The following is a 12,452-nucleotide window of genomic DNA, read 5'->3' on the forward strand; positions in this document are numbered from 1 at the left end:
TTTAATCGCTTTTGTGTTGTTAGAAAACTTAATGTGAGCTCACTGTGAAAGGCAACAAAAAGATGGTTTTCTTCGAGTAAATTTACATTTATGAATGTGAAAGTTTAATTTTTCTCTATTTTTATTGTTAAGGTCAAAGAGCCCATACAGTACATCCCCTCTTTTATTGTTAAGGTCAAAGAGCCCATACAGTACATCCCCTCTAAAAACAACTTAAAATCTTTATCAACATTTTTAGCAATAAAGTTATGATCTCTATGGACTGAGCTACTGCTCAAATATACATAATTAATTGTGCAAAGAGAATTAGTCGGTGTATTAGTGCAGTGTTTCCCAACCTATTTTGGCTTGAGTACCCCCTGAGCCTTCTTGTCACTTCAGGAGTACCCCTCACACATATATGCGTTGAAAATTCTCAAAAAAAATAGAGCATAACACAGCGGTTATAGATGAAAATCATTTTATTTAATCTTCTTAAACTGAACATAAACTTGTCAGGCTCTCTCTCCTTCTTTTTTAGCATCAACTTAATGCAACATAAGAATAAAGAATATGTTTTCTTGGAATAAAAATAATTGGCCAAAATAGCCTGAATACTAAATCAAAATAACCTTCAAAATACAGCAGGTAACATTTCTCTCTCTCTCTCTCTCTCTCTCTCTCTCTCACTGTAACATAACTGTAACATAACTGTAAATTTAACTAACATGTATTCATCACAAAACTGTGTGTGAGTGTCCTCCATTCTCCTTAAACAGGCATTTTTTTATTGTTAATATCTGAAACAAAACCTGTACCTGTACTGTAGTTGTCTGGTCTTTAGTGAGACACCTGAGCTTTCTTTACACAGCAGACATTCTGTTGTCATATTACAAATATTACGAGTTTTTGGGCTACAGTTTTTGAAACGCCTTCTTCAAAAATAAATAAATAAATAAATAAAAAATCTCCCCATGCGCTGCGTACCCCCTGCAGTACCTCTGCGTACCCCCGGTTGGGAAACACTGTATTAGTGAATTAGACTTAAACCAGTTTAATAAATTGTTATGAATGAACGTGCCTGTGCACGCTGCGCCCCCTGGAGGCTGCGACGCGCATCACGACGTGGCGTGACGTCACCGCGCACGGAAAGGGGCAAAGGTGAAATCAGTGATGAAGGTTCCGCCACCGTAGCAGCAGCTCCGCTCTCTGACTGTCGCACTTGTTTATTTTCCTTTAACGGGGACGCTATCAGAAGCCAGGTGAGTCAAACAATAACACGTTCTGTTCGGTGGTGCTGTTACTAATCCCGTCAGGGGTGACACACCGTGGTAAATGTTTATTTTTTATCATTATTTCAAACGTGCTGAAAGTGACGCTAAACTTTATATAAGCTGGCTAACGTTAGCCGCGACGCTAACTGACACGTTAGCCAAGTTTATTGACATCCACACGACCGTGTCAACACCGTGACGTTATGTGTTAACGTGTTACAAGCTTGTGTTTGTGTGTGCGCGTCTTACTTTGACATTATTGTTGTTTATGACACAGAGACAGGCTTCCTCCGATGACATGAAGCTAAGCTAGGCTAGCGTTAACTGGCTATAGCCGCCGGTTCCTGTTTGATCCAGCGTGATTAAAGCTGAATTTATTAACTTAATGCTCGATTATTTCAGCTTTAAACAGAGTGTACAGACTCAAACAGGGTTCAGCTTCCTCCTCCTGAGCTGTCCTGACCCAGCCTGGTGTGCTAACTCAGCTAGTTAAATCTGGGTCAAGACAAACCTGCACTGTAATAATGTAAATAATGTTATTTATCAGTTGTTATTGGCAGTAAATAACTAGTCTAGTGTGCGGTGTTTTTGTGTCTGAGTGTAGCTTTTATCGTAGTAACGATGCACTCAACTCACGACTCGATTCGAGTCACGATTTATTGTTTACGATGCGATTTTTTTTCACGATTTTTTAAAATCAAAATGAGCTACAGACAAATTATGACCAAATAAAATTATTATTCTTTACAGAAACACTCAAACAGTTTGTGTTCTCTTATTAAAAAGTGCAACTTGCATCTTAAACAACAGAATACATGACAGATGTCTCCTTTCTTTAGAAACAGTCTCACAGTAAACTGGTGTGACGTGCAGTTTTCGCGGATACGTTGCTCCATGTTGCTCGTGTTGCCGCTATATGTTCGCAGTCTCTTGCAATATTTCCATGCTGTTTTGGTTTTTGGTTTTGTCCATTTCTCACAGTTGTATTTGTGTATATAGAGAATCCAAAATGCGCCACACAGGTGATTTCAAACTGCTTGGTGCATCCTCTATTTCAAAGCTATTTTCTACCGTCGGCGTGTCTTCCCTCGTTCTGGGCTCCGTGAGTAGTGTAGTTTATGAATCACCTTATATTAAATTAGCCTGTGTCACGATTTTTTTTTTTTTTTTAAGATAACGGAACCTATTTCGCGAAGAATCGCAATTCTTTTTTTTTTCTGTCAACCGGTGCGAATCGCCACACATTTGTACCAATTTTTAATCGTGTCACGATACATCGTTACATTCCTAGTAACGATACCCGCAATGTTGTAGCCTGTGTGGATGTCAGATGTGGTCATTTCACTGTGTGTGTGTGTGTGTGTGTGTGTGTGTGTGTCACCTGCACAGGCGAGCTGCACCACAGCCAAACTGGAAGAAGTCATGGCACGTCTGGTAGCAGTTTGCAGGGAAGGGGAAGAGGAATACCCGTTTCTCGCCAGACAGATCCCCCTCTTCATCGATGACACTCTCACGGTAAAAATAAGCTTTCCATACCAACATATACTGATCACATATGCTAAGTGGTTAACTCCTCCAATCATAAGCCTCTTTTGGGGTCATGTGTTTGCACTCCACATCAGGTCTCTGGTCTGGTTTAATGTCCAAAAGTAAAGGCTTAGGTATTACCGAGCGAGTCCCGACCTGTTTGAGGGACAAACGTTCAGTTTCCTTAAGCTTGTTGTACAATCCGTTAGACACTCGATTAAGAAAGCTTAAGACATTAGGTGCATTTCTACGGCTGCGTGTGGGGGTGATAGATTATGCGCTTTATGTCCTATCATCTTGTTGTGGTGATACAATGACATATAAACGTATTATTTATCATTAATATACACAAAGGCACTAAATACTCATGTAATACATATGTTACCAAGCAGTTCATGAACATGTACAACAGAAAAAACGCACACTGAAAATAAACTACTACAGCTCAGCGTGTCCGCAATGGATAAAATCTGTCGGATTGTTTTTTTTTTTCTACACGATGATGGTACAAAGTTACAGCCTGTTGTTTGTTTAGAAAAGGAAGGACATGGAGAGGAGAAAAAAAAACAAAAAAACGACTGAGCGACACTCAGATGCTGAAAGATAAATTGGCTAAGCAGCGAGAAACTGGCTCCACGAGTGTGACATACATGCAAAGCAGCGTACTGGGAACAAATCTTCCCAACATGAAATTAAAAAAGTGCCCCGAGCCACTGTCTAACCTGGGACTGTAGTTGCGTGACACAGAGTCACACCTATCTTTTTAATCTAGATGCAGTATTGACGTATAATCATATTGTTTATTATCACGTAATATATTATAGCTCTGAAGGTTGTTGTACCTCATATACTTCTGTGTACATGACCTCAAAGCTAGAATGGTTAGAGTTCGAGGTGTCTGTTTATAGTGTCTGTTACAAGGAAATAATGGACACATGCCAGCCAATCGGTGGTATAAACTTTAACAACCAGGAAAACTTCTATCTTTACTCTGATCGTGAGCATGTCATACCACATGACTGGAAAATTACACTGGTCGTTGGTTCTAAGAACTGGTTACGCTTTGTACCAATGGAAGTGAAATAAGTCTTGTACATTATATTTTGTTGTCAGATGGTGATGGAGTTTTCCGATAGCGTCATGGATGTTGACAGCCATGAAATAAACGCGTCTCATTGGAAACAATTTTCTGAGGTGAGTAGTTTTTAATGTTTCATGTATTATTATTATTATTATTATTATTATTATTATATTTTGTAAATAAACTGAACCAAAGAGTGTGTAACAAGGTGTGTGTCTTGTTGTCTTTCAGTACCACTCCAAGTTGAAGCAACAGGACCTGAACATCGCGCTGATGGTGACATCCAGAGAGGTCTACGGTGCATTATCTCAGCTGGTGCCATGCGTGGGCTGCAGAAGAAGCGTGGAGCGCCTCTTCTCACACTTAGTCGAATCAGGCAACCCGGCCCTGGAGCCGCTGACAGTGAAACCCACAGGAATGCTCTCTGTCACCAAATCCTGTTTAGCAGATGCAAAGAAGCTCTACACCCTCTTCTACATCCACGGGTAAGACACAGAGAAGTGTGTGTTTCATTTTCACGGCTGAGTCAGTCACGCGTCGCAAGAGAAAGAGATGACAGTTTATCATTGAACATGAAAGTGAAGTGCTTTTGTTTATTTAAAAAAAAGGAAAATATCCTCGGGGTGTGTTGGAGTACTATGTAAGGTATTGTTTAGAGCGGGCCAGGCATTGTTGCGAAATAAACTCAGACAGCGTGGTGACGGATAAGCGCTGTACTTTATCCCCCTTATTACACGGCTGCTTATTAGAGACTTCAATATTTTGTGCTATTATTGGTCTAAAAATATATTATGTTGCATCTGCTGACGTCCTCAGGAGTCTGTGATCAAAGCTGCGTGGTCTGTTATTCACAGCGACAGTCTGTTGTCCAGAAATAGGACGCAATCGAGTTTTTATCAAGGCTGTGAATTAAATAATGCAAATGCTACGCCAAGCTGGAATACTGCTCTTTGTTACCCAGTAGAAGAAACGCCATTCTCCTCTTTGGTATGAACTGCTTTGTTTTTTTATGTCAAGTCCTTTTAAGACATGGGTGTGACGGAGGAGTTTAAATAAATAAACTGCAAACTGTGCACATACTCTATCTATTAGTTTAAGTGCAACACTAGTTTGTTGTAGATACTGTATTGCCTGCAAGAGCTGAATTGCTCTTGGATCGTCTTTTTATTTTATGTACTTATATATTTGTTTGTTTATTTAAATCGACTTCTTTCTGTCCCTGTGCTGCTGTAACACCTGATCTGCGAGATCAGTAAATGATTATTATATCTTAATTTGCTATTGTTGTGTTTTATTAACTGTTGAAAACAATGCTGGGACAATGAAGTTATTTATTTTGTTTGTTTTTATAGGTCAAAGTTGAATGACATGATCGATGCCATTCCAAAAAGTAAAAAGAACAAGCGCTGCCAGTTACACTCCTTGGACACACACAAACCTAAACCTTTGGGGTGAGTAAACTGACGGTTTTATTTAATAGTAACTCTTCCCCAGCAGGTTGTTTAACTTATTTTCCATAAAAACACAGGGAGGGGGACATAAAAGTAATATGTTTAGATGTTCTGGGTGTTTTTCTGGGTTAATTTAAGACAGAAACCAATATGGGGTGTGTGTTTCAACTGTGGTTGTGGTTTTTAACCAAGAACCATGTAGCGTGGTGAATGTGAAATTTTGTAGCTCTATCTGTGAGACATGTGCCTACACATAGCTTGGTTTTTGGATAATGTCTTTCCTCAATCAGAAAGTGTCCTACAGTTTAGAGGTGTGTACTACTGTATGTGCTCTCTATTAAAAACATCCCAGTTACTTATCTTGTGTTTACGGTACATGTTAAAGACTCTGGTTTAGTTTGGGAACCAAAACAGACCAAGCGATGTTAATCCTTCTAAAACTGATAATTATACATCATTTAAGCCAAAACATTACACACATGTACATCTCTACTTCCAATTCAACGAGAAATCCTTATGCGGTACTTGAGGACATACAGCAGCAGGTGGATTGTTTTAAGCCTGAGTAGGGACATTGGGAATGGATCACACAGCCTCAGTCAAACATCTTGGCATTGTGTGAACACAGTGGAGTGTTTAGCAGCTAATGATTCAGACTTTTCCTTCAGGAGTCGGTGCAGAATAACACCAGAGCTGAAGATCAGGTGGTCAGAAACACGACTCCTATGCTGGAAGGTCCATGCTGCTGAGACTAATGTTGCTCCATACTGTTTTCTTACAGTTTCACCATATTAGCCACCCCAAAGAAAAATGTATAATACAGGTTTAAAAGCTGATAGTAGTATGTTTCCTTTCAGGGGAAGCTGGATGGATGTGTGGGAGCTGATGTCTCAGGAGTGCAGGGATGAGGTGGTCCTCATCGATAGTGCCTCTCTCTTGGAGACGCTGGAGACATATTTGCGCAAACACAGGTAACGTGTCGCCATCACAGCCTTTGTTTCTAAAATGCCCCCCCTTCTCTTTAACATGGATTAACTGTGTTTTACTTTCTTGTCCACAGGTTTTGTACCGACTGTAAGAATAAAGTTCTGAGGGCGTACAACATCCTGGTGGGGGAGCTGGACTGCAGTAAAGAGAAGGGGTATTGCGCTGCCTTGTATGAGGGGCTATGCTGCTGCCCCCACGAACGCCACATCCACGTATGCTGCGAGACCGACTTCATCGCTCACCTCCTCGGCCGGGCAGAGCCTGAGTTTGCAGGAGGGTATGAGTAAGTAAAGATTTAAACGGCGAGTGCCACAGAGCTCACCGCTGATGATATCAATGTATTTATACATTCTGTTTATAATGATTTAAAGACGCAGAGAGAGGCATGCCAAGACCATTGACATTGCACAAGAAGAAGTCCTCACCTGTCTGGGTATTCACCTGTATGAGCGGCTGCACAGAATCTGGCAGAAGCTACGAGCCGAGGAGCAGACCTGGCAGATATTGTTCCACTTGGGAATCGATGCACTACGCAAAAGTTTTGAGGTTTGTGTGTGGTGTTATTTCAAACTGATTAATCAGATAATAAATGCATATTGGCTCTGTGCGATAATGTGAATCTGTGAACACACCTCTAGATGGCGGTGGAGAAGATGCAGGGGATCAGTCGGCTTGAGCAGTTCGTCGAGGAGCTGTCCGAGGAGGAGAGAGCCAAAGAGCTGAAGCAGGAGAAAAAGAGGCAAAAGCGAAAGAATCGACGCAAAAACAAGTATGAACAGGAGACGGAGGACAAGGAGAAACATCTGGACGAGGTAATCCTCCACCACCAATTATTCTAAATCATCTGCAGCTGCACGTTTGTCTGTCTTTATTTACATCTGGTGCATTTGGTGTTGTTGTAGGGTTCTCTTGAGTCTGTCGAGGGTTCTTGCAAAGTCTGTGGTAGCCACGATGAGGAGGAGGAGGAGGAAGAGGAGGAAGCCAGATGTGACGAGAGCGTCGCCACCAATGGAAGCACTTCCTGTAGCTGCCCAGACAACATCAAACCGGGTAAAAATGACCACCTAGGATGTAAAATACTCCCACACAATGCTTCTCAGATGCTTCAGTGTCAGTGATTATAAAATTAGTACGCCTTTGCTCGTGTACTTGATATTTATTTATAAAGTTGAGCTTACTGAAAAACAGCCAGTTGCACGTAGTTCACCAGAAGCTGTTATAGTTGTGTGTCTATGTAGGTTACTGCATTAGCAAGAGAGGACTATTAAAAGGAAAAATTATAAGCTTGAAAAAACACATTTTTCCCACATGCTTCTCCAGATTTGTCCCCCCACAGCAATGGTAGTGACTGCGGCTACTCCTCAAGTATCGAGGGCAGCGAGACGGGATCGCGAGAAGGTTCTGATATTGCCTGCTCTGAGGGAATATGCAACCACGACGAAGCAGGTCTGGTTTGAGCAGCTCTAAGATGCTGACGACCTACAACAGGAACCGTTTCATGGTCTTGTTTTCTCACTGTGGTTCTGTGTATCTTTCAGGAGACGACTCGAATGCCCATCACTGTGCTGAAGACAAGGAGGAGGATGGAACAGACAGCTGCGTGGACTGCTGGCCGCACTCTGAAGAAAACATTCAGTGCAAGAGTAAAAAGAAGAAAAGGAAGGCCAAGAGCTTATGCAACAATCAGGTGAGAGGACAGACTGCGTGCTTCACGTGCTGTGTGCTGAATGTTTACGGCTGTGTGTTTTTTTTGTTTGTTTGTTTGTTTTTTTGTTTGTTTGTTTTTTTGTTTGTTTGTTTTTTTAAATAACGTGTGCACATTTCTGCAGGGACAGAAAGGAGACGGTTGTATGCCAGACGGGAACACGACAGGCCACGGTGCACAATCATCACACACTTGCCGAACCAAAGAAATCTTCTCCTCCTTATGCGGCGATACGTTTGCCAACATTGCACTACGGCTACCGTGGACTGTACGTCAGAAGGACCTCAGCCTTCACGAAAATCCTCCAGATGCGAGCATCAGTCTTGCAGAACTTCTGGTTAGTGGGAAATGTCTGACTTGTTGGAGTAGGACAAGCAGAATCGTAACTAATAACATTAATGAGCCTGTTCACCCCGTCTTAGGTGATCTGATCACAAGTGGACAGCTTGAAGTACGTCAGTTCACACCCGGCGTTAGAATTTATCTCACTTGTGATCGGATCTCACGTCTCCACTCTGTGCAAACTGGCAGCTCAGCAGTGATAGCCAACACGCTGGGACAAATGGACACAATGTTTTTAAAGAGAAATAACTTTTACAAGAAGGTCCAAATAGTGAATATGAATTTGTCATAGGTAGTTTCACAAAGTTTCTCTGAACTCAACAACTAAGAAGATTGAAGAAGTTTTTCAAGTTCTCCAGGAGTGACAAAGTAACTGATATTGGTTACTTTTTACTGTATTTGTAAAATTAAACATCTTTACCTTGATTAAAATTGTAAATTAACTATAAATAATGTTGCAACAGGGCATTCAAACACAGTTTCGACACAGAGTAGCTGGTTACTGACAGCGATGTTGCAACAATATTTTTTACAAGGAAAGAAACTAGAAGTGATGTATCAAATTTACAAGAAGGCATGAATGATGAAGGATTTCCTGCAGCGGTTGCACAAAGTTTGTCATGTTTTTTTAAGGGAGTTTGATGTAATAATAAAAGCTACGTGTTAAAAAACATCTACTGCTTAAGGTGACAGGCACCCAAACACGTACAGGTGCATGACGGTGAACCGAATGGAAATCAGACAGCGCGTTTCATGTGTACCTACAGGACATCAGGTGGTCCTTCGATGTGTCCCAGTCGTAATAATAATAATACTGAAGTTTATTTAGTATTTATTTAACAGAACACAGCAATAACAGAACATGAAGACACAATACAGCAGGCGAGAGAAATAAGGCTACAGGAAGAGCATCCCATAGTGTTAAAGTCAACACTTTAAAGCCACAATCACCTTTTAGTTTTTAGTTGAGTATGAGGGACAACCTGGTCAGAGATCTAAGTGACTTAAAGAACCTTGAAGTAAATCTTAAACTTGATGGGAAGCCAGTGTAAAGTAAATAAGATGGGCGTGATGTGAGTTGTCTTTCCTCAACCCGATCTTGCAGCAGCGTGCTGAGATATTTGAAGTTGTCCACTTGGGATCTGATCACCCAAGACGCACGTTGATATCAGGTGTATGCATGATCAACGATAGTACTCACGCTGTGCTCGTGAGACATTATGCAGAGCTCTGCTGTAAACTCCGGTTGTGTTTCTTCATACAGGACGATTCAGAGGTGACTTCAGACGAGGAGAATTGTCTGACAGAAGATGAAATCCAGGCGTTTCTAGAAAGAAACCAGTCTTTCTACAACAACCGCCACCAGTACCGACAGCTCCTGAAAGAGAAATTCACCAACTACTGCCGCGCCACCGAGCGGAGTAAGCCAGTCTGTGGGAAGTGGTTCGCCACCACCAGTGTCAACTAACTGCACTAATAACATCTCCCCCCTGCACTCCTGGGGGAAAACACTCGTGACCACTGCTGCAACATCTTTAAAAAAAAAAAAAAAGAAACATGATTCGGAAGTACATTTGGTGTCTTGTTGAGTCATTTAAATGTGATTCTTACTTTCTGTTGCTCTCTCTCTCTTTTGCACTCGTACACCGAAACACTTTTCCATCTCATTTCTCGGCCACTTTCTCACTTGTAATCGTTCTCTTTGACCAAGCCTAGCTATTTGTCGTTGGTCCTCGGTAGGGTATTTGGGTAAGAACACAGTGGAATCCGTAATCAGGCTTTGCAAGCTGTGACCTTAGGGATAAATTTTAGGAGTCTTATTTTATGTATTCTTTCTTTTTTTTATGTTTCATTTCTATTTTTGTTTCTCTTTGGAGACACTTCAATGTAGTGGTAAAGGCTGTACCATTAAATGTGTACAGAAATTCTAAATATAAAGATTTTACAGAGAATAAACATCCATTTGTAATAAGGATTTGGGTGTGATGTTAAGAGCGCAATGTGCAAAATTTACTAAATAAAGAATATTTATTAATATGCATTACATATTTTGTTGGGCTTTGTTTTTCTTTACCTCCTGAATGTTCAGTTATATTTTGATTTTTAGAAGATAAATATTAGAGTTCATATTCTTTGAGACACTTTTCAGGACCAGTTCATCAGAGTGGTAGTGAATTTAGAACATGCATGAACAATTAATGATTTATTAAAGTCTGATATAGGCCTGGACGGAAGATGAATGTGTGGAGAAAACTTCAGTATCTGTAATGATGTTATAATCAAACTAAAGAAGCTTATTGGGCACAGGATGTTTATCTTTAAGATGAAATAAGATAAAATATTTTACTGTCCTTAAAAGAAAATTTGTTGCAACAGTTTGTACCAAGTCTCATAAATACACAGATACATTAAACACCACAAAAATAAACATTCAATACATAAAGCTCTCTGCACATGGCGGTCACTGGGGTCTTTTGTTAAGCAATGCTATGGCAGAAGAAACAAAACTCTGTGCCATAGTGTGCTCATTTACAGTCCAGGGACCTGTACCTGCGATCAGATGGGAGCAATATGAAGGATGAGCTAGACTTGAACGATCCCACAGTGGAGAAATGTACCTGCCACAGAAGCTCATGTACACAAGGTGGATAAGTAATTACTCATAAATAAGAAATATATAGTCATGCTGGTGTTAAAGAGTCTGACAGCTGTTGGAATGAAGGACCTGTGGTAGCGCTCCTTCTTACGCGGTGGGAATAGCAATCTGTTGCTGGAGGAGCTGTTTTCATGCAGGAGGTGAGAGGAGTTGTTCATGATGATGCTCTCTCTGGAGGATGGAGTCTAGGGGGCAGTCCAGGACAGAGCTGGACCTCTTAATGTAGTACTATTAAATAACAGACATAGACAGACAGCCACTTCATTAGATACACTTGTACAATCCAATGTGATCATATACAACAACTCTGCCATGAATTCAACTTTTACAAAGCTTACTCAGTTCTTCACACTGTCAGAGAGATATTAATGTAACTGTTATGTTTATTATTGAGGTTGTAGTTTGCAGTAATGGTAAACTGGACTTCATTATATTGAGAGGTGTTTGTAATATTAATGCCACCCCATTTACAAAGAGGGTAACAAAAGTGTATCTAACTTTTTATTTATTATTCTATATTCTATTCTTTTTTAAAACATTTCTTCTATATATTTCTCATTTATGAGTAATTTCTTATCCACCTTGTGTATTGTGAGATACATTTTTCATGGTGTGCAATCATTCGGTCAATCTAACCTGTCTTAATACTTCTAAAGTCTTTGACTTTTAGTAAAATCTATGATATGCTGTCTTAAATAAATATCATTGGTGTACGGTATGTTTCTGTTTGTTACACATTTTTATTCTGAAAATCAAAATTAAGATATAGCTTGTACTGGAGTGCATTGTGGACTCGAAGATCTCAGTAAGGCATAATTTCATAAGAAGATAAGATAGATGAGCCTACAATAGGGAAACAGCAGCTTGTTTACACAAAAGTGGATAAGAAATTACTCACAAGTAAGAAATATACAGAAAGAAGTATGAAGTAAGACAGTATGATGAAAAACTACTTAATTTATTGGTGTTTTTGTAACACTTCCAGACCAAAATCTTTTAACCCTAGAACACTAACGTCGGGTGATTTTTCACCCACACAATTCTTGTCATGTGATTTTCATTGTGCTGCTGCTGTCTGAGTTGCATGGGTCCTTGGGTAGCTTCAGGCTGCTCACTGATGTCATTAATGGTATGTTTGTTTCCCTCCTCCCCATCTATGGTTTTTTCAAGAGGCATGCGTTCGGGTGATTTTCAACGTTAGTGATAGAAAGTGCCATTTTTTGTCTATCTGTCAGTGATGCAGAAAGTCTGTGCCTTCACCAGACAAGGCTCACATGTCTCAGGAATAGGTGGACCAAAGAACAAGTTCCCAGCTCCATTATTTTTTTTGTTAGGACATTTCTCGTTAAGGATTACCTGATTTTTCAATAATTTTGCTGCCTTTTTAAAGGGTCCCCCATGGTACCTTTTTTATTTTATTTTATGTGATGTATATTGGGAAATTAAAGAA

General features: G+C 40.3%; 1 protein-coding gene across 1 annotated transcript; it reads left to right on the forward strand.

The window, feature by feature from the left end:
- Nucleotides 1–1,113: 1,113 nt before the first annotated feature.
- On the forward strand, nt 1,114–10,359 carry ggnbp2 (gametogenetin binding protein 2). The gene is made up of 14 exons (XM_019274968.2): nt 1,114–1,241; nt 2,643–2,768; nt 3,894–3,974; nt 4,093–4,346; nt 5,214–5,312; nt 6,170–6,283; nt 6,373–6,582; nt 6,671–6,845; nt 6,938–7,111; nt 7,202–7,349; nt 7,620–7,745; nt 7,838–7,986; nt 8,129–8,341; nt 9,611–10,359. Exons 2-14 carry the CDS (start codon nt 2,676–2,678, stop codon nt 9,812–9,814), a joined length of 2,040 nt encoding a protein of 679 aa, XP_019130513.2. The 5' UTR covers nt 1,114–1,241; nt 2,643–2,675; the 3' UTR covers nt 9,815–10,359.
- Nucleotides 10,360–12,452: the final 2,093 nt, after the last annotated feature.

Source organism: Larimichthys crocea, chromosome XXII (assembly GCF_000972845.2).
Source record: "Larimichthys crocea isolate SSNF chromosome XXII, L_crocea_2.0, whole genome shotgun sequence".
Classification (NCBI taxonomy): Eukaryota; Metazoa; Chordata; class Actinopteri; family Sciaenidae; genus Larimichthys; species Larimichthys crocea.

Bases quoted from the DNA above. Each gene is read 5' to 3' on its own strand.
- ggnbp2 (XM_019274968.2), top strand. From the start codon at position 2,676: ATGGCACGTCTGGTAGCAGTTTGCAGGGAAGGGGAAGAGGAATACCCG. The intron at 5,313-6,169 runs GTGAGTAAACTG...GTTTCCTTTCAG, and splicing joins CACAAACCTAAACCTTTGGG to GGGAAGCTGGATGGATGTGT. The intron at 6,583-6,670 runs GTAAGTAAAGAT...AATGATTTAAAG, and splicing joins GAGTTTGCAGGAGGGTATGA to ACGCAGAGAGAGGCATGCCA.